We start from the raw sequence: 27908 nt of genomic DNA on the forward strand, positions 1-27908 counted from the left end.
CGGCCTCCTCCAGATATGTTGGTAAATGGGAAGCATGGCGCTAGACAGCCCCTTTCTTCCAACTCCCACCTTTACCTGTCTGACACGTGATGTCATATATAAGCCCCACTTTGACCTGTCTGGTGTGCAGTATTATATATAAGGTGGGGATTCAGGAGAGTAAGTGGGGGTGGCTTGGCTCAAATGGCCTCATGGGCCAAATGGGGAGGCCTGGCGGCCATAATCAGGCCTGTAGGCTGACACTTGCCCAGACGGCCTGACGTGCGAAATGGAGGGGATTAACTGGCCTAAAACGAAGGAAACCATGACAGAATACGCATGTCATTGCAATGGAAGATGTCTGTTTTTGCACTTTCCCTTCTCTTTTTACAAAAGATTGTACAAGCTTTCCCCATCCGCCTTGGGTATTTGTCATTTTGTGTGTTGATTTTACAGCCATGGAATTGATAAGCAGGCTTGTCGAGGGATGGATCTTTTGAACTGGAATGTAGCACGGAAGCCTCTTGGGCAGGTAGCAATGCACATTTTTCACTACTGGGAGCAAGGGTGGGATATAAATCTAATCAATCAATCACAATCATAAAAATAAATGAAGCAAAACCATTATTACTGATGTTTGGGTGCATGCATAGACTCCAACGGTTGTAAATGCCTTCCAAAGTCTTCTAGTCCAACCTCTGGCCAATGTTTGGGTACCTGCCTTATGAGAGGTACATAGGAAACCACCTTAACTTAAATCAGATCATTGGTCCCTCTAGCTCAGTATTGTCTACTCTGACTGACAGCAAGTCTCCAGTGTTTCTGGCAGGATCTTTTCTCGGCCCTAACTGGACACACCTGGGATTGAACCTGAGGTACAGTCCATCACACGTGACAACCAAGAAATGACCGGGATCCGTTCTTAAGTTACTCTGGTGATTTCACTGTTCTTTCACATTGAACTGATTGGTTGTCTTTGAAGATAACGAGGAACTGTATGTTGTGAATCAGTTTCCTCTTTTTGTACACAGCCCCAATGGACCTTCTGTCACTGTGCGTTCTCGGGCACAGAAATACACAGCAGAGTCTGCAGCTGTCAGGGAGTTCAGCTGGAGGGAGAACTCGTTCTTCGAGGCATCTGAAGTAATGGTCGCCCGGTTCTGCAGAGAAGGGGCATACCATTTGCCCCCTGTGTTGTGGTCTGTTGCTGCAATCCATTCTAGTCCTTTCGCGGGAGGCTGGCGGATCCAGTGCCAAGCATAAGAAGAAGTGGAGATGGAGAAACCTGTCACTTTACAGACTAAACGGAGATTCTGTCCAGGGCTCACTGTATCCGGCCCGGATGGTGCAAGCTGAATGTCCGAAAAGGCCCCTTGGGAAAGAGAGATTTCATTGAGTATAAGTCATCAGCACATTGATGCATTATTTAAACAAAGATTTCTTAATGTTCCCTAGAATGCATGCTTACCTCTTGGAACAGCTAGCAAAGGAAGCAAGAACAGCAAGAAATTCATAATAATTGCTTTGTGTATGTCTCCTATTCAGGCAAGTAAAATGAGCCTTCGGGAACTGGAGAGAAACGTAGAATGCTTGGACCTTAAATCTGTTGGATTTCCTTTCGAATAGGAACTCTGTCTCCTCCCCCAGAGGCTCCTGGAGGGATTTGCATGAGTCCCTCCTCTGGTCATAAATGAAAGATAAAGCAACGTTTAGAAGCAGAGTTTCTTCCTGGCTTGCTTCTTATTTGTTATCTACATGGATGAACAACTAGAACGGAGGATGCTTGCACAGAGAAAACAGACTTTCTCTCTGGCATGAGCTCTTTGCTAATGTGTGTCCCTCTAAGGCTGTGTAAGTTGTGTCCCGTCAAACCGAGTGTACACCTTGGGGGTGGTCCACTGGGGGCTCCACATCCACCTTCTCTCCTGCCTGGTGGGACTCCCTAAAGAAAGAAAACATATTTTCTTTCTCTCAGGCTACAATCCTAAACACATTGAGTTGCATCGAATGTTGGGTCAGACTCAGAGTAGACTAGTCCCATTGACATTAATGGGCATGACTGATGTTTTGTAAGTTATTTTCACTAATACGGGCATTTTTGTACACCCCTCCCTCTAATATGGGTGATTTTGTACAGATCATTTGGTTGGACAACTGCATCACAAAATTCCAAAGGATAACTGCAGGTTGGTCCATGCGCTGTTTCAGGAGGTGTGAATTAGGGAAGATAATTTCTATCCCGCCCCTAAGTGGGATTGTGATGTAAAGGAACTCAGAATCCCAGTTAAATCCCAGTGTATGCCACTGATTTTGGCCCCTCCACCAAAGCTGCATTGGCAACGAGGTTGCATAACATGCTGTTTGCATATACTGGGGAATGTAGAGAGGCCCAGAAGCTGCCCAGACTTCAAGAAGGACTTGTGTGTGTGTGTGTGTGTGGGGGGGGAATTAAGCCCTTGTCATGTGCTCAAAGCAATCCATGGGGCACTTGTATGATGGCCCCACACCCAACATCTCCACCCACTCCACTTTCCTGTATCTAAGGGGGCTTTAAAGCAATGGATGCTGGCGCCCCCTGGCCTAATAGGGTGGAAGGGAGGGAGGTCAACAGGAGGTGGATCCAGAGGCAGTGACTGGCACAACCAGAGTCAATGGCAGGCAGAGCCAACTAATTCTGGACATGGGTAGATCATGTGTGAAGGGGAAAGGGCTAGAAGAAATTCTTCCACACTCCTTCCATGGGTGGAGTTTAAGAACATGCGAAGAGGGCTACCGTGTCTGTAATCTCTCTCTCACACACCAGAGGTTTAAAGTGAAAGATAAGAAACTGCACTAATAGCTAATTCACTTTTTAACTTGAACAGGAATGTCATTATAATAAAGCTGCCGTGGATGGGTTTTTGTCTGAGCCTAGGCTCAAGTCACTATCACTATCACTAGAAGCTGAAATGATGAAACTGAGGCTACCATACTTTGGACGCATAATGAGAAGACAGGATTCAGTAGAAAAGACAATAATGCTGGGAAAAACAGAAGGGGGTAGAAAAAGAGGAAGGCCAAACAAGAGATGGATTGATTCCATAAAGGAAGCCACAGACCTGAACTTACAAGATCTGAACAGGGTGGTTCATGACAGATGCTCTTGGAGGTCACTGATTCATAAGGTCACCATAAGTCATAATCGACTTGAAGACACATAACACACACACAGGCTCATGTGCCTTTTTTGTGTACCTTGCACATTACTACACAGTGGTGTCTTCAGGTTTCTGGTTGTTCATTTACAGATAGACCCGACTGACTGGATTGTCCCTGAAGATGTGAATCTTCCTTTAATGGAATCCAATTAGTAAAGGGGAGATGAAGGTGTACCTATAGAGGTCAACATTCCAAGCCTTTCCGGGGATCTTGTCTCACCCAGGTCATGAAGCAGCCAGAAAAGGGAAACCCGGAGGTTTAACAGGAGCGGGGAAGGGAATCCCTGGGCTTTTTATGTCCCTTCAGATTAACTGTTTTTAATTATGCATTTTTAAAATTCTTGTAACCCACCCTGGGACCTTTGGGAGAAGGGTAACAATAACAACAACAACAATGACGATGATGATGATGATGATGATGATGATGATGATGATGGAAAGAGAATCTGACCACTTAGTCACACTTTTGATCCATTCATTTTTCATGTCCTGCATTGACCCCTTAGACACAGTGGTGTATTGTGCATTCCACACCCGTGTTTCTATACACAGCCTCTGCCTGCTTTGTGTTCTTGGCAACAGGGTCTTCTCTCGCACCTCCAGCTGCAGAGACTACAATGTTGGGAGTTTTGTACAAGCAGGAAGACGGTAGCTGTCACTGTGCGTCTTGCACAGTAATAGATGGCAGAGTCCTCAGGCTTCAAGCCGTTCATTTGCAGATAGGCTGAAGTTTGAGAATTGTCTCTGGAGACGGTGAAGCGTCCCTGAACTTTGGGGTTATACCATTGGCTACTTCCTGAACCGCTTACTCCAGCCACCCACTCCAGTCCTTTTCCTGGAGCCTGACGGATCCAGTGCATGTTGTAGTCAGTAAAGGTGAATCCTGAAGCTTTGCAAGAGAGGCGGAGGGAACCCTCAGGTGCTACAACACCCCCTCCAGTCTCCACCAGCTGAACCTCTGAGTGGCAGCCTGAAAATGACAAAGAAATGGAGGATCAGGGGAAACCTGAGCAGAAAACTGTGGAAGGCCTGTAGTTTCTCTGGAGAGAGATGTTACCTGAAAGAGCTGTGAAAAACAGAAGGAGGTTCAACCAAAGAATCATGTCTCTGGCTGTGTTGGGATCAGCTTCTTGACTGGCCCAATCTTAAGTGTCTGGGAACTACAAGCCTGGCTTACCAAGAGCAGCCTTTAAGGCAGTACAGCAGCTGGGCTGATTTGCATCTGCTCTGGTCTCCGGATCATAAGGCCCTTTCCACCAGGCTCTCAATTCAGCTCAGTTTTCCAGGCACATGGCCATGGAAAAGAGGGGCCATGGAAGAGAGGGAGAGTGATCCATCCTCTATCATGTAGGGGTGGAAGGATCTGTTCTCCGTTTCTCATTTTCCCCATCTTAAATTCAATTCTCTACATTTCTGCAGAATTTTTTTTATCATCACGAAAATTCTTTAGCATTTGTATGCAAATTTCTGCAAATAAACACATTTTTCTTTTCAATTTTCACTAATGCACACTGTTTTTTCTATGTTATTTCCACTAACCTATTCATTTTTATACACATTGTTCTCTAATATATGGATGTTGTTAAAGATTGGTTGGAAAACTGCAATCGCAAAATTAGGTCATGTGAATTACAAAGGATAGGTAGTTGTGACTGATGTCCACATTTCTGCAAGCATTTTATCCTATTATATTGCCTTTCTGTACGTTATTTTCACAAATATATTCGTTTTATGCACACTTTCCCCAATATATGCATTTTTTGTAAACATTGGTTGGAAAATTGCATAGCACAATTTGGGATAATTACCAGTTTCAACAGATTGTATTTTGCCTCCCATATTGTTTTGGAAAGTTTAAATTTAATGGGTTTAGTTTCAAGCACAAACTGAATCAATTTTTTGCTCATCCCTAGAGGAAAGTAAACAAGACATGAAAAGCAATATTGCTCAGTATGTCTCTCTCTCTCTCTCTCTCTCTCTCTCTGTGTGTGTGTGTGTGTGTGTGTACATCTATGGTCCCTCTAGCTCAGTATTGTCTATGGCTGGCAGCTTCTCCACGATTTCACCAGCTCTACCAGCGGATGCCAGGGACTGACCTTCTGCACGGATAGTGGATGCTTTACCCCTGAGCGACAGCCCTCCCCCTTCGCTTTTAATAGAGAACTCTAGGAAGACTCCTGGGAAGGCAGACTCTCAGGGGAACAGTGTCCCGTTAGCTGTTTCAAACCGCTGAAGAAATACTTTGCCTCACCATCGAAAACAAGCTTAGCTTCACCTTTGTTTCGCCTTGTGGTCTGTAACTCAACAGTGCCCCCTAGTGAGAAGCAGGAGAATGACAATGTTATGAAGACACAAATGAGTGCCAGCTTGTGGGGAGGGGGGATTTACAGTTTTTGCCCGACTTATTAGTGAAACCAAAAATATTCATCACCAGGTTCTGGCCATTGATGCTCCACTGAAGCCCACCCCATCCCAACACCAGCATTTCTTGCAGGTAAGGCAGGCAGGGAGCACACTGCTTTGGTGCACACACATGTGGCACGTCATGTGGCCTAGGGTTGCCAGGTCCATGGCCTGATCCTGATCCTGTATCTTTAGGAGAAGAGAAAGTCAGCCAAGTGCAGGTGTTCTTGCATCCCTGTAATGGGAAAAACCACAAGGTGGAATTCTCCCTTCCCCCTGCACAACTTTTAAAGATACAGAAGACCTCTTCGTTGCCAGGCCCAGCCTCCAAGAGGTCTTCTGTATCTTTAAATGTCGTGCAGGGGGAAGGGAGAATTCCACCTTGTGGAAGAACACCAACAATTGGCTGACTTTCTCTTCTCCTAAAGATACAGGATCAGTTTCAAGTCCTGAACCTGGCAACCCTAATGTGGCCTTCACTTCTGAATAGCCAAGGAAGAACCCTACCTGAATAGAAAGAAGAATGGAGGGCAGGAAGAGCTCCACCTTCTGAACTGTTGCTGGTTAAATTCTTGTTAGGTGCTTATTCTACAATACCTCTAAGAAGAGGCTGCCAGATCTGGCCAATGGCCCATGTAGTCCAGCATCCTGTTCTCATGATCATGGGAAACCCGAAAGCAGTAGCTGCGTGCAAAGCACTTCCAGGACTAACAGCCCTCGGGACGCCAGAACTGTCGCAAAAATTTAGGGGTTCTCTCGGGTAGAGAAAAAAGGCCACCAAGTAGCAGCGAGTTCAAAGCATTTATTCGATAGCTACTGCAGTAGGGCAAAACACATACATTTCACAAGCAATGGGTGAAGCATGAGTCGCGCCGCCCCCCTTTCTACTTCGCCCTTTTATATGTTCTTGCAAATCACAAAGGCTTACAGAGAGGCGTAGGAAAGTTTATCTAAAAGGAATGCATGTAATCAGCAGAACAAGACATACACCGTGCGTATGTGGTTGTAGCTTTCTAACTCAAGCATTTGCAAGTCTCCTGTTGTCCTGGGATACAGCCTTGGTATAAATTTCTACATCTGTTTTTACTACATCTGTTTTTACTGTTTTTACTACACTCTGTTTTTCTAGGGCAGAAGACACATGCTCCTCTGAGTCCCACAGAAAGCTGAGCCTGTTTTTCAGGATGGATTTCTTCGCAGCCCAGCAGCACCACAGCATGATGGTGGCGGGAGCTGCTCCTGAACAACTTCTGCCTTCCTTGGAGTTCTTGAAAGAACAAAAATACTAAAGGAGCTTTGAGGGAATCTTGAAAGTCCCATGTATGAAAGACAAAATTGGGCATGCATGAAGGGGGTGCTTGTGATGTGGCCTAGTGGCTTGGATCAGGATTATTCTGGGATGTTCAGCATTATTAATAACTCTTGTTTAATGGCTTTCCTAGGTATCTCTGGGCTTCTCTGTGAGTTTCTGCTTTGTGGTTCTCTTCTGCCCCCTCTGGTCACTCTTTGCTAAAGTGAATGCATTGAAGGGTTTTTGTCTGAGATCTAGTGGGATCTCCCTCACTGTGTCTCTTGCACAGTAATACACAGCCGTGTCTTCTGCTTTCAGGCTGTTCATTTGTAGGTAAAAGTTGGAGCCGCCCTTTGAAGCTGTGAATCGCCCTTGGATTGCAGGGGAATAATAACTGTTCCCAGATCGAGTATCATAATAACTCACAAGCCATTCCAATCCCTTGCCAGGTTTCTGTCTGATCCACTCCATCCAGTAGCTGTTCAGATCAAACCCTGTGACGGCACAACTCAATTTATGGGATTCTCCAGGTTTTTTCACCATCGGATCTATCTGAGTCAGAACCACCTGTGCGATCACACCTGGTAAGAGGAGAAAAAACAGAAATGGTTGATGCCATTTATCACATGGAAATTTATAGCGTCAGCAGGAATTAAAATATAATACCCAACGCACATGAGGAGGAGAAAACCAATGCAATGACTATTGGCCATAAGGATGGCATTGTGAAAGGTTGGCTGGATCTCCGAGGGACTCCGTGTGCCACGTCAGGAAGTGTGTGTGTCAGGTGAGAAGCTTAGAGGGTTTAAGTTGGGAGCGGAAGGGCTCGTGACTTTGCATAAATAAATCAGCATATGATGGAGATGGTATTAATACAAAATGAAAACCCTGGAGAATCAATAACATAACAGTTATTCTGCAAAGAGGAAGCTTCAGAATTTGCCTGTGACTTTGTGGCTTGGGTGACTGGCCTGGGTCATCTGGAGCAATTGGTTGTGCAGATTCTATTCTCTAGTCCATCTTGCTCACCGGTTGCAGCACATTCTACTTTGGAGCCAGTTGCTTCATCGGGGTGTGTTATGTGTGGTGAGAAAGCAACACAGGGAGATGGGTGACCGTGTGTCTCCCTAGTACATATGAAAAAGCCGCTTCCATCCCTGCAGACACTCTTGGGTGTTACGATTGATGGGGGGGGTCCTCCACATGACCTGTTTATGGAGTACTCACCCTGATTGGCTTGCACAAATCTTACACAGAAGAGTACTCAAAGGGTGCTTCTCAAGGGTTTCTTCTCAAAGTGGGGGGAGGTAACAAGTGGGGTACCGCTGGGTCGGTCCTGGGCTCAGTGCTCTTCAACATTTTTATTAATGACTTGGATAAGGAGGGGCAGGGAATGCTTATCAAATTTGCAGAGGATACAAAATTGGGAGGGCTAGCTAATACCCTGGATAACAGAAACAAAATTCAGAGTGATCTTGATAGGCTGGAGCATTGGGCTGAAAACAACAGAACGAAATTTAACGGGGATAAGGGGGAAGTTCTACACCGAGGCAAAAGAAACCAAACGCATAGTTATAAGATGGGGGATCTGTGATTCAGCAATACTACATGTGAGAAGGAATTTGGGATTATTCTTGATCACAAGGTAAATATGAGCCAACAGAGTGATGTGGCTACAAAAATGGCAAATGCTATTGGTTAACTATAAAGGAAGCCACAGACCTGAACTTACAAGATCTGAGCAGAGTGGTTCATGACAGATGCTCTTGAAGGTCACTGATTCATAGGGTTGCCATAAGTCATAATCAACTTGAAGGCACATAACAACAAGAAATAGTTTCCAAATTGCATGAAGCACTAATTTCCCTCTATTCAGCACTGGTTAGGCCTCATCTTGAGTACTGCATCCAGTTCTGGACACTGCACTTTAAGAAGGATGCAGACAAACTGGAACAGGTTCAGAGGAGGCAACAGGGATGATCAGGGGACTGGAAACAAAGCCCTATGAGGAGAGACTGAAAGAACTGGGCATGTTTAGCCTTGAGAAGAGAAGACTGAGGGGAAATATGATAGCACGCTTCAAGTGTTTGAAAGTTTGCCTCACAGAGAAGGGCCAGGATCTCTTCACGATCATCCCAGAGTGCAGGATACAGAATAATAGACTCAAGTTACAGGAAGCCAAATTTTGGCTGAACACCAGGAAAAAAATTCCTAACTTTTAGTGCATTACGACAATGGAACCAATTCCCTAGGGAGGGGGTAGGCTCTCCAACACTGGAGGCCTTCAAGAGGCAGCTGGACAGCCACCTGTCAGATATGCTGTAAGTTGATTCCTGCATCACACAGGGGGTTGGACTCAATGGCCTTATAGGCCCCTTCCAATCTAGCCTTTTATTATTCTAACAGTGGTTATACAGTGTCCACTACTGAACATTCATCCTGATTTGTTTGCAGGGAGCTTCTATACCTCATGCGACTGTTAGGCCACATTTTAAGTGTATCACTTTCCTTACTGCGAAACATCTTTTCATATAAGGTGGATTTCTTGCAACGGAGACCTTTAATCCACGTTAACAGCTGGAACATACATCTCCACAGTGTGATTGAATCTCTCCTGCAAAAACATGACAGTCTGGAGTCTACAGGGTGTGTGAATGAGCAAAGAGAGAGGTAGAGAGAGAGTTGGGCTTCCATGGGCAGGGGAACATCAAAAGGCCCTGGTCTGTTTTTTTCGGCACACAAAGAGCCACAAGCACAAGATTGTTTTGTTTCTTGTTCTTGGTTACATCACCTCAAACTTACATCACCTCCACAATTTCCTTGTGATTACCTCTCCACAGTTAGGGGAGGTTAGGCTAGACAGGCCTTGCACCCTGTCCTGTCGCCTTCCAACCCCTCAGGTTCACAGGCAACCCCTTTTCCCTGTCAGGCTTTGGCAACCCCTGAGCTCCCCTCAGACCCTCTGTTATATGGGCTCCAACAGCTTGGATTCTCCCCAGCTGTGCCTTATTTGGTTTGTCTTCCAGCCATTTTTTATCAGCAAAGAATACAGCATTCTTTCTGTTGATTAGGGCCCTGATACTGCATCCATGCAGGAGGGAAGCTTAAGGGGCAACGGGATGATCCCTGGCAGACCTTCACACACAGTCCTTCTGGTCCCTCTAGCCCATTATTGTCTGCAATAGCAGGCATAGGGTTGCCAGGTCGGAGCCATTCAAAAACCTGAGAAAATGGGGGCGGGCCCTAGTGATGTCACGGGGTGGGCCCTAGTGATGTCATGGGGCGGGCCCTAGTGACATCATGGGGTGGGCCCTAGTGATGTCACGGGGCGGGCCCTAGTGATATCATTAAGCATGATACATTGTATCAACCACAGTTGCTTGGAGCATACCATTCTAAAAAAATTCTCTGGAGATTAAAATAGAAATCTTACCTAAAATAGGGTGTTCCTATGTCCATCTGAAGTGACAAGGTCATTCTTTCTCACAAGCTTAGGGTGATGCAAAATGGAAATGGACTGCCTTCAAGTTGGTCCCAGATAGGGTCTTCATGGTAAGCAGTATTCAGACAGAGGTGGTTTACTATTGCCTTCCTCTGAGTCTGAGAGGCAGTGACTGGCCCAAGGTCACCCAGTGAGCTTCATGGCTGTGTGGGGATTTGAACCCTGGTCTCCCAGGTCACAGTTCAACACCTTTAGGGAACATTTAATCTAGCTTCCTTGCTTCTGGCAAGAAGGGTTTACGTGCCCTCAGGCCAGGCCATTATTGGAAGAAAGGAGCTTAGTGTTGCAGAGATGTTAGATGGGAGCACATGCTTATTAAGGAACTAAGCCCCATAGAACTCAACAGGACTTACTTCTGAGTAGATAGTTTGGATTGTGCTGTTAGTAATGCTTGACTAGGGATCCTCTGCAAAGACATCCATATCCAAGCAGGGTTGACAACCCCCTGCCTGGAATGCCTTGCCCTTATCTTTTAATGTGGCTGCTCCAAACTTCTTTACAGATTTGACCCTTCACTTCAGAAAGAGGTCTGAGAAATGTGTAAGAGAAAGAAGATTCTCTACCCTTTCTGTCTACTCTGTGGGGTGCTATAAACTCACTTGGACAGCCAATCCAATTCCAGTGAGTAATAATTGACAGAGAAAAAACACCCATGGTTTGGTCTACCTTCACAGGCAGCAGCTTGGGAACAACAACTGCAGCCACACTTTCAAATATGTGAATTCTCTTTTACCATTAGTGGGCAAAAAACAAACCATCATGCAACCAACAAGGCACATCATCAATGGGTTTTAGGGGTTTAGTTGACCACATGGAACCACTGTTGTTGCTTCTATGGATGTAAGGGAGGAGGGTCAAAGGTACATGAAATGCAAACAGAAAATGAAAAAAGACAGCGATGCTTCCCTAAATGCAATACCATACCAACCACAGCAACACATACCAAAGGGTCAGCGTAACCCTTCAACTTCTGGGTAGAACTCTTACTAGGACATTAGGGACATTTCTTGGGAGGTGCAGTTCTGATGCCTTCTAGTTTACTTGCTTCTGGCAAGAAGGGTTTACGTGCCCTCAGACTTGGCCATTATTGGAAGAAAGGAGTTTAGTGTTGCAGAGATGTTAGATGGGAGCACAGATAGATGCCCCTGAAGGCAGCAACTGTAAACATGCTTATTAAGGAACTAAGCCCCATAGAACTCAATAGGACTTACTTCTGAGTAGATACGGTTGCAGCCATGTTAAGGACAAGGGAGGACATTCTAGGCAAAACAGACAAATAATTGGGTGTCCGAACAAATTAAACCAGAACTATCACTAGAAGCTAAAATGATGAAACTGAGGTTATCATACTTTGGACACATAATGAGAAGACACGATTCACTAGAAAAGACAATAATGCTGGGAAAAACAGAAGGGAGTACAAAAAGAGGAAGGCCAAACAAGAGATGGATTGATTCCATAAAGGAAGCCACAGACCTGAACTTACAAGATCTGAACTAAATAGGACTTACTTCTGAGTAGATACGGTTGCAGCCATGTTAAGGACAAGGGAGGGCATTCTAGGCAAGCAGTTGGCAATCACAATTATACAATTATACAATTACCTCTAGTATTAAGGTAAAGGTAAAAATGTGACAGAAATAAAACCAATAGCACCAGGTTACAAACAATTTTTTTATTAACAAACACTATCTTTAAGAGAACAAAGGCAGGTTACATCACCAATCAATCTAGTCCCAACTAGAGTAGCGACCCACTGAAGCAATGAAATTGCAGCTGGTTTTAGACATTTATCTCTCTTACAAAAGAGAAGTGGATGACATCCAAGGGATGTTTTCAACCATTATAAACATTATAAACAGTATTACTCTTTATAAAAGAAAAACAGAAAGAATGAACAAGGTGCTTTCACTGTAGGAACTGGTGTTAAATAACTAAACAGGCTGAGTTTAGAATTTGTACTTCTCATTTGAAACACAAGCTTTAAGCAACCTTTGTTCTTCCTTCACATATTTAAAAAACTCAGCACAGTTCATGCCAAAATTTAATTTGACACAAAGCTCTGCTTTAACAAGGGAAGGTAACATACGGTTCCTATTGTCAGTCCATACATTGCCCATGAGTGAAAACGCTCTCTCCACGAAAGCATTGCTTACTGGGATGGCAAACACTGCACTGACAACCTTCACCAGAATTCTTGATCTGATGCTCTTTAGCAACTGCACCCATTTCTCATCCAGAGGAAGATCAGATGTAACTAAAAACATTAAAAACAAATATACAAATTTAAAACACATCTTTTAAAAACAATTTAAAACACAATTTAAAAAATTTATAAGCAAAAGTTATTATTAGACAAAAATTACTAAAGAAATTGAATATGGTTTATCAACAATGAGCATTTGACAGCTTTTATAGTAGTGTCAGTCTCACAATTAACCAGTATAGTTGTCAAAACAAGTCTACCTTCTGAGACTTTTGAAACTACATCATGCAAGAGACAAAAGTAGGGCACATACATTGACCATGGTGGGGGATGCTGAAGCTGAACTCAACATTACTCTTCATTTAACATGGATTCCACCTAGTTTGGAGTATGGTGAAACTCAGTGGGATCACATGGCAGGTAAGTAAACTGACTCCTTCCTTCCCTGGTCAATGAACAAATTGTTCAAGAAGCAGTGTATCATCATGTTTTGGGATGTTTTATTACAATGCCCAATACTAAGGTTGTAACCATATGTAACAACTACTTTTGAATAAAAGTGGAGAGGATTGAGGTGTATGTCATCCTATGTGCTAGCCTGCAGACTTAAAGATGTACTTTTAACTCGCCAACAATTAACTTTAGACCAGAAAAAGATCGTTCAATTTACTTTTTTATGGTTAAAGTATGTAGAAACCGCAATTAAAAAATAAGAAAAAAAGGGGTGGGGGAATGTTGCCAAAGCCATATTGCTCTAATAAAATTATGGCTCTATAAAAATGCAGCTTTCAAACAGGCCAGTTTCTTTCTGTTTTGATAATATTGAACATCTGACAGCTGGTAGTACACATGCTGTCATCATTCAGGGTTTGCAGACAGCAACAGATAACAGAAAGCTTTTTAAAAAAAAAAGAAGGGGAGAAGAAAACACAGACTATAGACTGTCTTGCAAAGTTTAATACATGAATTCAGATATGAAGCTAAAGTGGGGAATTCTACAGCCAGATTTAAATCTAACCTGGCAAGAAATAATTAAGTCCCTGGAGGATGGAAGCACTTAAAAACACACAGTAACACAAAGAGGAGAGAAGAACACAGGAGTCCTGCAGAAACAAATCCTTTCTGCCCTTAACTCTACTCTTCTTATGGCCCATGTATTTGTATGGAGGCAGCCCCGAGCTAACAAATCCCCAATTTTAGTTTAAGGCAAGGGTCAAGCACAGCAATACCCCAAGAAACATTCTTTCACCACCACGGCTCAGCCCAGAAATGAAGAAGTAAAGACAGTATCGCCGAGCATGTGCAAAGTTATTTCAATAAACAGCACTTCAAGCACCTGAGATTAAGTTAAAGAGTTGCAGGTGCGAGAGTGTGACATCCAAACAGGCCCTCAAAGCCTTTCAGCACGCTTCCTTAACAGACGTACCAGAAGTGGGCCGGTCAGCCTACCTCCGAACCGGCTGGACTAAGGAGGAGGAGCCGGCCCGGCCGGCCCTCCACGGCTTCTGCTGAGGCTGAGCCTGCAGGCCGCCGCGTCGGCCCTGTCTCGGCAGCGGTTGCTAGGAGACGGGTGTCGCTGCTTGTCAGCCTCAGCAGGAGCCGTGGAGGGCAAGCCGGGCCAGCTCCTTTTTAGCCCCGGAGCCGGTTCCTCTGCTCTGGAAAGGACGGCCGCCGGCTTCACCCCTCCTGCTGTGGGCACCACTGGGCAGCAGCGGCCGCGATGGGCCCCCCCAGCGGCGCCAACAGCAGGAGGGGTGAAGCGGCCGGCCGTCCTTTCCAGAGCCGGAGAACCGGCTGGATTAAGGAGGAGGAGCCGCCCCGGCCTGCCCTCCATGGCTCCTGCGCTGAGGCTGCCAGGCAGGCCGCAAGCCGCATGGGCTCCATCTTGGCCGGGGCTAAGAGGGAGCCGGCCCAGCCTGAGCTCCACTGCCACCACTCGCCTCCACCCACGGCAGCGGCCGTGATCCCCCCCAACCAGAGTCTTCAGCAGCCTGAGCCCCAGGGGAACTGGCTCCGGGCCGGCCGGGGCTAAGACAGAGCCAGGCCGGCCCAGCCTAGCCTCCTCTGCCACCGCTCGCCTCCACCCACCCATGGGCCATCAGATCACCCTCACACGCCCGGCCTCACCTGTATGTTCTCTCTGTGGGTGGTGGTGGGAGGGAGCAGGGGCTGCTGCTGGAGGAGTCCCTCACTGTGTCGGCTGCTCAAGTCCTCTGCCTGCCTGAAATTGTAAAGAGCGGAAGTCGGCCAGCCGCAGCCCAACGTATGCGTGGTCAATCACGCATGTGTGGCTGAGGGGGCCAATATAAAGCCGGAGATCCATCTTTTAAATGGAAGTATAGCCGGAGGCCAGAGACGGCCCCCTTTTTCCGGAGTCTCCGGCAGAAAACCGGAGACCTGGCAACCCTAAGCAGGCAGCTTCTCCATGACTTCAGGCAGGAACTTACCCCAGCTCTACCAGCAGATGCCAGGAACTGACCTGCAATGTGGGTGCTTTTCCCCTGAGCAACAGCCCTTCCCCTTTGTTTTTAATAGAGACTGTAGGAAGTCTCCTGGGAAGTCAGACTCTCTGGGAAACAGGGCCCCATCAGCTGTTTCAAACCGCTGAGGAATTATTGTCCTCACCATCAAAACCAGGCTTAGCTACACATTGGTTTCCTCTCGTGGTCTGTAACTCAATGGTGAGAAACAGGAGGAGGACAGTGTTATGAAGACACAAGTGAGTGCCACCCAGACGTGAGGCACATGATGGGGCATTTTAATTCTAAACAGCCAAGGAAGAACCCTGCCTGTATAGACAGAAGAGTGGGGACAAGAGGAGATCCACATCCTTGTGGGTTAAGCTGTTGTTCGAGGCACCGTAGCAGTTCCAAGGTTAACAACCAAGTAAATGAGAGTTGTAAAAGCGTTTGAGACTCATGGAAAGTGAATCTGACTGCTTAGACACAGTTTCATACCATTCATTTTTCATGTCCTGCATAGAGCTCTTAGACACAGCGGTGTATTGGGCATTCCACATCCATGTTTCTGTACACAGTCTCTGCCAGCTTTCCTTCCTGCGTTCTTGGCAACAGGTTCTTTTCTCGCACCTCCAGCTGCAGAGACTACAATATTGGGCTTTTTGTACAAGCAGAAAAGCAGAAGCTGTAATACATGGCAGAGTCCTCAAGCTTCAAGCCGTTCATTTGCAGATAGGCTGAAGTTTGAGAATTGTCTCTGGAGACAGTGAAGCACCCTTGAACTTGGGAGTTATACCATTGGCTACTTCCTGAAGGGCTTACTGCAGCCACCCACTCCAGTCCTTTCCCTGGAGCCTGATGCATCTAGTTCATGTTGTGGTCAGTAAAGGTGAATCCTGAAGCCTTGCAGGAGAGGCGGAGGGAGCCCCCAGGCGCTACAACACCCCCTCCAGTCTCCACCAGCTGAACCTCTGAGTGGCAGCCTGAAAATGACAGACAAATGGAAGATCAGGGGAAACCTATGCATGAAAGTGCAGAAGTCCATAGAGTTTATCTGGAGAGAAATGTCACCTGAAAGGGCTGTGGAAAACAGGAGGAGGTTCAGCCAAAGAATCATGTCTCTGGCTGTGTTGGGATCAGCTTCTTGACTGGCCGAATGTTAAGTGTCTGGGAACTGCAAGCCTGGCTTGGCAAGAGCAGCCTTTAAGGCGGTGGAGCAGCTGAGCTGATTTGCATCTGCTCCGGATTAAATGGCCCTTTCCACTAGGCTCTCAATTCAGCCCAGTTTTCCAGGCACAGGGCCATGGAAAAGAGGGGCCATGGAAAAGAGGGAGAGTGATCCATCCTCTATCATGTAGGCATGGAAGGATCTGTTCTCCCCATTTCTCATTTTCCCCATTCTTAAATTCAATTCTCCACATTTCTGCAGATTTTTTTTAAAAAAAATCATCACAAAAATTCTTTAGCACTTTCATGCAAATTTCTACTACCAAACACATTTTTTTTCAATTTGCACTAATGCACACTGTTGTTTCTATGTTATTTCCACTAACCTATTCATTTTTATACACATTGTTCCGTAATATATGGATGTTTTTAAACATTGGTTGGAAAACTGCAACCACGACATTGGGACATGTGTGAATTAGAAAGGATAGGCAGTTTTGACTGATGTCCACATCTCTGCAAGCATTTGATACTATTATATTGCTTTTTGTATGTTATTATCACAAATACACACACTTTCTCCAATATATGCATTTTGTAAACATTGGTTGGAAAATTGCATAGGAAAATTTGGGATAATTATCAATTTCAACAGATAGTGTTTTGCCTCCCATATTGTTTTGGAAAGTTTAAATTTAATGGGTGTAGTTTCAAGTGTAAACTGAATCAATTTTTTGCCCATCCCTAGAGGAAGATGAACAAAACAAATCAAGACATCAAATGCAATATTGCTCAGTATCTCCCTCTCCCTCCGTCTCTCCCTCTCTCTCTCTTTCTCTCTCTCTGGGCTGGTTCACATATGAGCCAAGATCCACATTAAAAATGCTGCTTTTCCCATCATGATTGATTTTGACAGTTCACATACTTCCACCCTCGCTACGAATAAATTGACTGTTTTTCTTTTTAGCATTCACACGTGTTTGCGTTTATTGCTATGAGCGTTTCCTTGTTGCCACGCCCACACGCTAGAATGTTAACTGCAGAGGTGGGGAAGGGGTGGTGTTTCCTTAAACGAAGGGAGGAATAGCCCCCCCTTCCCTGTGGTGCAGGCTTTCTCCTGTCCCCCCTGCTCCCACCCGTGGCTGTTAGGCTGTCCCTGCGTGAGATTGGTGTGCCTTTGGCACCCTGGGACAAGCCTCAGCATGCATTCTGGGAAACATAAAAACCCCCAAACAATTATCTTTAGAGAGAGATTAAAAGCAGCTACTCTCCATGAGTGGGATGAGTGGAGCAGATGCTGGGATGAGACGCCAAGGCAGCTCCCCTTTCCCCTGCTCTTTTGGGCACTTACAAATTACCCCATCTGCTCCGTCGCCAGCCTCCTCTCGCTGTGGCTGTGTGCGCTCCAAGCCTGGGTGTAGCTCCAGCGAGCGGCGTGTAGCGGCTTGCGGACCCCCCCTCCCCGCAGCTCAAGCAAGAGACCCGGCCAAGGCTGAAGGGGAGTCTCCCTCTCTGGCAGCGGGGCCAGCAAGATTTCCCCAGGAAGGAATTTCCCAAGCTCCAGCTCTTCCCTGCTACCCTCGGGGAGTTGTTGGTGTCGCTGCAGAAGAGAGAGAATGAAGGGATGGGGAAAAAACCCGCTCATGTCAAATGCAGAGAGCTTTCACAGAATTAGATATCCTAGGTGAATAATTTGGATGAATGCGATTTTGTTTAAAGGAGCAGGGGAGGAAATGTATTGGGGGGGAAGTGGGAGAAAGGAAGGCAAGAGCGACCAGAAGTTGTTTCATCAACAGCAGGAAACAAAATGACACCCAGAGACAGTTAAAGGAGCGGAGAAAAGGGAGGATCTAATGGCGAAGAAACTGCACAGCCAAAAAGGCGCTTAAAAGGTAACACACGGTAGAAGCGCACCAAAGCATGTGTGGATTTTAAAAGCAATTTCAGGTTTTTGTTGCATTGATTTAATTTGCAGTTAAAAGCAAAAGCACCTGAATGTAATCGTGCTGGCAAAAACGTCATGCAAACGGTCCAAATTAAAAGGTTCTGCAAAAAGCATCAGATCCAGATTATATCGGCATCTGATCAGGCCCTCTCTGTCTGTCTGTCTGTCTGTCTGTCTGTCTCTGTCTCTGTCTCTGTCTGTCTCTGTCTGTCTCTGTGTGTGTGTGTGTGTAAATCCACAGCCCCTCTCGCTCAGTGTTGTCTACAATGGCTGGCAGCTTCTCCATGATTTCAGGCAGGAATTTACCCCAGCTCTCCCTTCTGCATACAAAGTGAATGTTTTTCACCTGAGCAACAGCCCTTCTCTTTTGCTTTTAAAAGAAAACTGTGGCAAGTCTCCTGGGAAGTCAGACTCTCAGGGGAACATTGTCCCGTTAGCTGTTTCAAACCGCTGAGGAAATTATTGGCCTCACCATTGAAACTAGGCTTAGCTTCACATTGTTTCCTCTCATGGTCTGTAACTCAGAGGTGCCCCCCCCACTTTGTGAGAAGCAGGAGGAGGGCAGTGTTATGAAGAGACAAGTAGGTGCCCCCTTGCAGAGGGGGGAATCTACAGTTTTGTCTGACTTTACTACTCCAGCGAAAGGTGTTCATCACCAGGTTCTGCCATTGACCCTCTTGCTCCATTGAAGCCCCAACCCAGCCCAATCACCAGCTTTTCTTGCTGGTAAGGCAAGCAACTTGCATGCTGCTTTGGTGCCCAGATGTGAGGTACGTCATGGGGCATTTCAATTCTAAACAGCCAAGGAAGAACCCTGCCTGTATAGAGAGAAGAATGGGGGGAGGAGGAGATCCACTATATAATTCTGGGTAGGATATTAATCTAGTAATAAATAAATAAAATAATTGTTGTGGGTAAGCTGTTGTTAGCGGTACCATAGCAGTTCTAAGATTAACAACCCTGTAAAAAGGGTTGTAGAACTGAGGCTCTTGAAAAGAGAATCTGAGCACTTAGACATAGTTTCATTCCGTTCATTTTCATGTCCTGCATAGACCACTATGACACAGTGGTATGTTGGGCATTCCACATCCATGTTTCTATACACAGTTTCTGCCAGCTTTCCTTCCTGTGTTCTTGGCAACAGGTTCTTCTCTCGCACCTCCAGCTGCAGAGACTACAATGTTGGGAGTTTTGTACAAGCAGGAAAGCAGAAGCTGTCACTGTGTCTCTTGCACAGTAATACAAGGCAGAGTCCTCAGGCTTCAAGCCGTTCATTTGCAGATAGGCTGAAGTTTGAGAATTGTCTCTGGAGACGGTGAAGCGTCCCTGAACTTTGGGGTTATACCATTGGCTACTTCCTGAACCGCTTACTCCAGCCACCCACTCCAGTCCTTTCCCTGGAGCCTGACGGATCCAGTGCATTTCATAGCTAGTAAAGGTGAATCCTGAAGCCTTGCAGGAGAGGCGGAGGGAGCCCCCAGGTGCTACGATATCCCCTCCAGTCTCCACCAGTTGAACCTCTGAGTGGCAGCCTGAAAACGACAAGACCAATGGAAGATCAGGGGAAACTTGTGCAGAAAAGTGTTCAAGTCCCTAGTGTCTCTCATGAGACAAATGTTACCTGACAGAGCTGTGAAAAACAGGAGGAGGTTCAGCGAAAGAATCATGTCTCTGCCTATTTTGAAGGCTGTTAAGAAAAACGTAGCCCACTGTTAAGTGGTTGGAGAATGCAAGGCTGGACTGGAAACAGCAGCTTTTAAGGCAGCAAACCAGCTGGGTTGATTTGCATGTGCTCTGTATGATAAAGCCCTTTCCTTTGGACTCTGAATTCACTAGCATTTTCCAAGTAGAGGGCTAAAGACCATAAAGAGGACAATTCACCTGCCATCGTGTCTATAGGGTCACAGATTCAAGGGGAAAAATGCTTCCTCCTAACTGGTTTGTCTTAGGGATAAAGAGACTGGGCTGCTCAAGTTGGGGCTGCCCAGTTATGTTTTGGCTACTCCGAGAAGAAACTATTTTATTTTCTGGAACCCCCCAGCCCAATCCAATATTACATACAAGAGTGTTGGGTGTTTGTACCCCAGCCCCTTCTCTCCAACCCAGCAGCACTAAAGTCCACCATCAACCACTTTTGATTGAAAAAGAGAGGCAGTGTGGTGCATTGGTTAGAGTGCTGGACCTGGGAGACCAGGGGTTCAAATCCCCATTTGGCTATGTAGGTCACTGGGTGACTTTGATCCAGTCATTATCTTTCAGCCTAACCTACCTCGCTGGGCTGTTGTGAGGATATTATGGAGATGAGAGAGCCACCTATGCACTCCTCAGAAGAAAGGTGGGATATATATCATAATCGATAAAAAATAGAATTTAAAAAGTTTAATTTCACTCCAGTGCAAATGTGAAGAACGGAGCACTGGCTGAGTGATTTTGCTGCAAACCCTGAAGCATATTTCGTAAAAGCACACAAATAGATCAAATCCCAGAAATCTGTAATTGCTCTTGCCACATTTATTCCACGTTCTTCACGTGCTGCTTCTCTCTTACATCTGTATACAACATGGAATATGGCTCCCAATTTGCTTCCGGGCCCAATTCAAAGTGCTGGTTCTGACCTTTAAAGCCCTAAACAGCCTTGGACCAATGTACCTGAGGGACCGCTTACACCCATATGTACCTGCCCGGGATTTAAGATCATCTGCCTCGGGTCTCCTCTGTGTGCCTGGAGTGAAAGACGTTAGACTGATAGGCACGCGGGAGAGAGCTTTTTCAGCTGTGGCCCCCAAGCTTTGGAATGCTCAACCCCAAGAAGTCCGCTCTGCTCCTTCCCTGATGGTTTTCTGGAGACCACTGAAAATAATTTTGTTCTTAAGAACGTTTGGGAGGGACTGAAGGTAAAGTCTGACACTGATTTTACTCCTCTATGTTAAATTTTACGCTTGTAGTCCCCTTTAGTACCACTCCATATATATATGTATATATGTGTGTGTGTGTGTGTGTATTGTATTCTATGTATTTTTATTGTATTTTATGTATTTTAATTTATTTTAATGGTTTTGTGATTTTATTGTGTACAATTTTATTATGTACATGTTTGATTTTATTTTTGTAAGCCGCCCTTAGTGCCCTATTATGGGGTAGAAGGGTGGGATAGAAATATTTTAAATAAATAAATAATAACAAATGAGTCCAATTCATAGTGACCACAGTCCCACAAGTATGTAGGTAGCCTTCATAACTTTCTGCAATGTGTTTCTAGGTCTGATGAACAGGCATATTTCAGCCCAGTACATCTCCTGAGAACTTAACCAAGGACGACATCCCATAATGTGACAATCTTCTAGCTGAACTCTCCAGGGTTTTCAAGCAGCCTCTGAGCTTCATTGAGTTGCTTATGGCGCTTCTTGTGTGTTGGCTTCCCCTTGCTGTGAACAGGAGAAGGGCAGGCATGTTCCATTCCATGTTTTGTCTGCTCCCTGACCTCACCAGGAAATACCAGGTTACAAAAGGTGCAAAGTGTGTTTTGAATGGGATCAGGCTTTGTCCCATGCATTAGATTTCTGAATTAATTATTCCATTTTACACATGTTTGTCTAAAAGTTAGTCTTTTAGATTATGGGGAAACGTAACTTCAAAGTAATTACAATTAGGATTGGAGCATTATTTTGAGGTGAGTACAGGGTGCTGGACTGGATGGCCCCTTCTCTGATCCAGTGGGGATCTTCTTATGTTCATATCAGCCTGTTTCTTATTGCAAAATCATGGCTACTTAGATTTGTTGTTACATTTACCATTTGAATAAAGCCTACTTTATAAAAACTCTCAGCTGTGGGGGTGCCACTTAACCAGGATGGGAGCCCTACACTCACAGCAAATACCATTAAAAACATAAGAACAGCCTGCTGGATCAGACCAGTGGGCCAGCTAGTCCACGCATCCTGTTCTTACAGTAGCCAACCAGATGCCCATGGGAAACCCACAAGCAGGATCTGAGTGCAAGAGTACTTTCCTTTCCTGCAGCTTCTGGAAACTGGTTTTCAGAAGCATACTGCCTCTGACTACGGTGGCAGAGCACAGCTATCATGGCTAGTAGCCATTGATAGCCTTGTCCTCCATTGCTGAACAGTCTGTGTTTTTATTTTCCAACTTGATGCAGGTGGGATGGTGATGGGTGGGGAAGTGTTATGTGATCACACAATCCACAAGGGATAGCACATGAGGAAATGGAGTCTTCCATGGCAGTGGTTGTGTGTGAAGGGGGGGGGTCAATTTATACCAAAAAGGATCTGGAGTCCACCTACTACAACATGATCTCATTTCCAGGTGGAAATGGAGGAAGGACATTTTGATTTCTTAAAGGTTCACCTTTTGAGTCTAGCCGTTGTTGTTTAGATGTTGTCATTCAGATTTATTGCCCACCCTTCACTCAAAGGTCTCAGGGCAGGGCACAACAGATGAGGGTCAGATGAAGGTTGCCTTCAGTTTTTGCAAGGGATTGTGTGGATGTGTGTGTGTCTTTCAGAGCACAGACTGGAAGGAAAAATAAGCAGAAGCAGAGTTGACCAAGGATGGGCAGGGCAATCCAAGTCAAAGGAAGTCACTGGGAGGGTGTGGGACAGCAGAGGAGGGTCCAGTGGGAAGCTCTGCTGCATCCACTTGCCATTCTTAAGCTGCCGGGCTGGCTGAATTCCGGCTCAGTCAGGAGCTGCACACGGGGACCAGGAAGTAAAAGCCGGCTCCCATGAATACTCCTACTGTTGAGTAAACACTCCCCATTGACCACCAGTGTAATTCTTTACAGTATTTACGCTGACCTCTTGCCGGCAAAAAGTTTGGCTGGATTGGGACCCACGGGAGTAGTCAGAAAGGGAGTTGGATATAGTGGAAATCCTGTCCCTTCAGCTCTACCTCCACCATGCCTCCAAAACTCCCCATTTTGGGGCCTTCTGCCAGCTCTCTGTTTGCTGGTCTGGGCTTCCCTGGTGGACTCCCAGCTGACCCAGCAGGTTCCGGTAGTGCTGTGGCTCATCCAGGAGCCTGCTGGCTCAGCTGGGGGTCTGCCACATCCAGCTTCCCCAGCCCAGCACAAAAACAAGTTGGATTGTGCCCTGAACTGGGGTTAGGGATAGACAAATCTGCCAGTTTTTGTTTCTCTGTGTTTCTTATCTGTCTACTCTTAAGTTCAGTTCTGTACATTTCTGCATCCTGATTTATATAAAAAAAAGTCCTCATGAAAATTTGTCAGCATTTTAGTAAAAAAACTTCTCGTAAGAGGCATATTTTATGCAATTGTGCCTGGTATATGCATTTTTGCAAGCAATTTCACCTAATACAATAGTTTTTAAAAGTTATTTTCACTTATGCATTGTAGGCACATTTCCCTCTAGTATACACATTTTTGTACACATTCTTTAGTTGGAGAATAGCATTGCGAAATTTGGAGGAGTGTGAACTTCAAACGGGTAGGTGTGTTTCAGTTCCCATATTATTGTGGGAAGTGCAAGTTATGTAGCTTTGCATTAACATTCAAACTGAAGCAAATATGTTCCCCTTTGCCTAATTGAGTGTGCAATGCATGAGGGTTGGCATATCCAACCCAGCCCCCCTACATGGTTTAAGGCTGCATCCACATGATACATCTGAAGCAGTATTATACCACTTTAAACACTCATGGCTTCCCCCAAAGAATCCTAGGAAGTGTAGTTTGTTAAGGGTGCTGAGAGTCGTTAGGAGACCCCTGTTCCCCTTACAGAGCTACAAGTCTCAGAGTGGTTATCTATCAATCCCTCTTCCCAAGGAACTGTTAACACTGTTCGTTTTTTACTCTTCCACCGAAATTGCCCAGGCGATAGAGTTACACCTAAGGAACATGGCACTGGCTTATCCCTGGAAATACACTGGTAGAAAGTAGCTGATGCTGGCCTATCTTCAAGATCCACTTGTGCAGGGGAATTAAGCCATTCTCAAGAGTTCGAAGAGATTTGTGTGGGCATCAAGTGTGGAGAAGGAGCAGGCACCTGTGGTGTCCCCATGCCCAGTGTCTCTCCACCCACTCTATCACCCCTCTCCTGCATCTGAAGAGGGTCTTGAAGCACCTTTGATTGAATAGGCTTACAGTACTCCCCATGATCAAGAATGCTCTATGACTAGCCAGATGCTCTTGCAAACCAACTTCAAGCCTTCCTGCTCAGGCTGGGAAGGTCAAAGGTATAGGGGGAAGTGCATCCACACTCCATTCATGGGTAGAGTTTAAGAACACCTGAAGTGGTTTACTGATTCCCAACTCCCCCAAAAAAGAGTGCAGTTCAAATCCAAAACTAAAGCTAAACAACTTTGTCTATTGCAAATTTCTGCTCTAACTATCCATTTATCTCACCATGAACAGGAATGACATTCTAATAAAGCTGCATGGGAAAGTTTTTGTTGAAGCATAGATTCAGTTCCTCTCACTGTGTCTCTCACACAGTAGTACACAGCGGTGTCCTCTGGTTTCAGGTTGTTCATTTGCAAGTAGAGCTGGCTGCTTGAATCATCCCTAGAGATGGTGAATCGCCCCTTCACTGAATCCGAGTAGTAAATGGGAGATGATTGTGTATGTATAAAGGCCACCCATTCCAGGCCCTTTCCAGGAGCTTGTCTCACCCAGTTCATTGCATAGCTGCTGAAGGTGAACCCAGAGGCTTGGCAGGAGAGGCGGAGGGACTCTCCAGGCCTTTTGACATCCCCTCCAGATTCCGTGAGCTGGATTTCTGACTGGACACCTGGAAAGAAAGTCCAAAACTTATACTTCAGGCACATTAAGAACTGAAATGTCAAGGTTCTCTATTTGAAAGAAGAAAAAAGTACCTTTGAATACTGCAAAAAAGAAAATGCATTGAAGCCAAAATGCCATTTCCAATACTGTTGCTTGGAAAAAGATTACGCAGAATGTGGCCACACAGGGTTGTGTATATGGGCGTAGCTGGTGCAGGGAGATTATGAGGCAGCTTTGAAGAGGAAACTGTCCAGATATTTGCATGACCCTCAAGATAAGAGAGCAGCACAGGCCTTTGGCAACCCAATCTCATTCAGAGTCCAGACTGGCAAAGGATCGCTGGCAATAATTATGGGGAGGAACAGAGCAGGAAAGGTTGGCTCAAGATATTTGACAGGAAGATTGATGTCAGCATTAAATAAAATCTTGCCAATTAGCAATGAGTGAATATTAAATTCTCTTGTTGCTGTCAACCACGGAATAGATAGGCAATCGCCATGGATTGACTAAATATCCAGAAGTAGGGCATAACATTGTAATAGACCTTTAACAACCTAGTGCCGTCCAGATACTTTGGATTACAGTTTCCAGCGCTGGGGCTGATGGGAGTTGTGGTCCAAAACATCTGGAGTGCACCAGACTAGGGAAGGCTGACCTAGATGGTCCAAAAGAAACCAAAAAGTATGTCCCAACCAAGGAGTTTTTGTATATACTGGCTATATTGACTTCTGCTTACTCAGCTATGATAGATGTGTACAAGGTATCCACATGTTTTTAATTTTCTATAAAGTATCCACATCCATATCAAAGGCAGTTTGAGTCAGATTTTTGTTTCCCAATTCCTTGACCTAGATGATCCTTCACTAATGTTGTTCCTTGTTTCTCCCTATCTCAAATGAAAGGGAAGCTGGTTTCCTATAATGTGTAAAACAGCACATATGAAAGGCAAGTGTGCTTATTGAACTATGGATTTTATTACCAACAGGATACTAAAAAGTCCTTTACTCTGATTAGATCACTAAAGATTACCCTCAAGCAAAGGGGGTCTTGTTCACATGTCAGCATCTCCTTAGATGATGTCTGGATGACTTTCATGTACACGCCCTCGGTCCAGCTCTCCTTTGCTGAACTCTGGGTTTCTCAGCGTATCCCCCCCCATTTAATAACAGGTTATCCATAGGTCACAGAGAGGAAAGAAAATGAATCAAGGAAGCTGAATAAATTATGTTTCTAGGAATTCTGCTCATTGGGTGTATTAAAATAAACCATGCTTGTGTGTATGTGTGTGTGTGTGAATGAGAGAGAGAGAGACCGTTGGTCCTTCCTCAGCATTCTTGAAGGAACACAAATATTGTGGGAATCTTGAGGGAATTTTGGAATTTGTGTGTGAGATGAAAGAATAGATTGGGTGGGGTGGTGTTGCTGCGATCCGGTCAAGTGGGTTGGATGACTCACAACAGGTTGAAGACAGGTTTGGTTAAACAATAACTAATATATAGTATTATGAATCAGTATTGCAGTATGTCTTTCCTTGGCTTATCTGCTCTTTTCTGGGAGTTTCTGGTTTATGGCTCTCTTCTGCCCCCTTTGGTAATTCTTTGATAAAGTTTAATGCACTGAAGGGTGTTTGACTGAAGTCTAGTGGGATTTCCATCGCTATGTCTCGTTCTTGCACAATAATACATGGCTCTGTCTTCTCCTTTCAAGCCATTCATTTGCGGTTAGAAGTACGATCCTCTCTTAGAGGCCATGAATCACTCTTGGACTGCAGAGGAATAGGTGTTCCCAGAACGAGTATCATGATACACCACAAGCCATTCCAATCCTTTATGATCCACCCCATCCAGTAGCTGCTGAGATCAAGCCCAGTGATTGCACAGGTCAGCCTATGGGATTCTCCTGGCTTTTTCAAAACTGGATCTGAGGAATGGGTTAGAACTACCTATGAAAGTACACTTGGCCGGGGAAGAAAAAAGTAGAAATGATTAGCTCATGATTTTCTTATGAAAACTACTTTAAGTGACATAATATGTTTTTTAATAATGTTTTTAACCCTTTTTAAAAGATTCTTTTTTTAAAAAAAATGTTTTAATGTTGTTTTGCTTTAATGTATTTTAAGATCTGTTTTTATGATGTTTTAAAGTGTTTTTAGCGCTTCTGTTTGCCGCCCTGGGCTCCTGCTGGGAGGAAGGGCCGGATATAAATTAAATAATCAATCAATCAATCAATCAATAATATGTTGTAGAGTCCTTGAGGAGGAGGCAGCCAGTGCAATCAGTATAAGCCATACGGAAAGCCTAGTGGTACGGTCGGATCGGTCTGAAAGGCACTCTGGGTGCCCTTCCAAGATGTCTGCATTGAGGACTTAAATAGGAAGACAAAAATATGCCTGCATAAGAAGGGACAATATTAATGTCGGATAAGAATCCTTGAGATGTGCAGTAGCATTGCTGGAAAAGGGAGGAACTTCAATTTGTCTGTGAGGGCTCAATGTCTTGAGTCACCTGGGACAATTTATTTTGTAGATTGTTGTTGTTATGATAATGATGATGATGATGACGGCAATGACAATTTCTATTCACTTGTTACCCGTAGGTCTTCAAGCAACTTATATTAAGAACATAAATGCAGATGCAAAATGTCATTAAAAATGAACCAAACATTACACAACAGCCAGAGGAAGCTTGACAGCATGCTAATAACAAAACAACATCATCTCTGTCTACTAAATGCCTGAGGAAGGGAAGATATGTCTTTACCTGGCACCAAACAGATGCCAATGAAGGTGCCAACTAGACCCTGCTAGGGGGAGCATTCCACAGATGGGGAGCTACAACTGAAAAGCCCCCCCTCCAGTGTCCCTGAGATGGGGGACCTGGAGAAGGGCCTCTGAAGAAGATCTAGGGTCTGGGTAGGCTCATATCAGATTATTGTCTTCTGTCCATCTACTCTTGCTGGTTGAGTGGTTGGTAGGGAAGAGAAAGCGAGGGATGTGGGTGGCCCTG

General features: G+C 45.1%; 1 gene segment (V, D, J or C); it reads right to left on the reverse strand.

Annotated features, from left to right (window-relative positions):
- Positions 1–24521: 24521 nt before the first annotated feature.
- Positions 24522–25095, reverse strand: LOC133366871 (immunoglobulin heavy variable 3-21-like). The segment is given in 2 exon segments: positions 24522–24910; positions 24996–25095. Coding segments are annotated over 2 exon segments (435 nt in total).
- Between the last annotated feature and the right edge of the window lie 2813 nt (positions 25096–27908).

The sequence above is a fragment of the Rhineura floridana genome, chromosome 11 (assembly GCF_030035675.1).
Source record: "Rhineura floridana isolate rRhiFlo1 chromosome 11, rRhiFlo1.hap2, whole genome shotgun sequence".
Taxonomy (NCBI): Eukaryota; Metazoa; Chordata; class Lepidosauria; order Squamata; family Rhineuridae; genus Rhineura; species Rhineura floridana.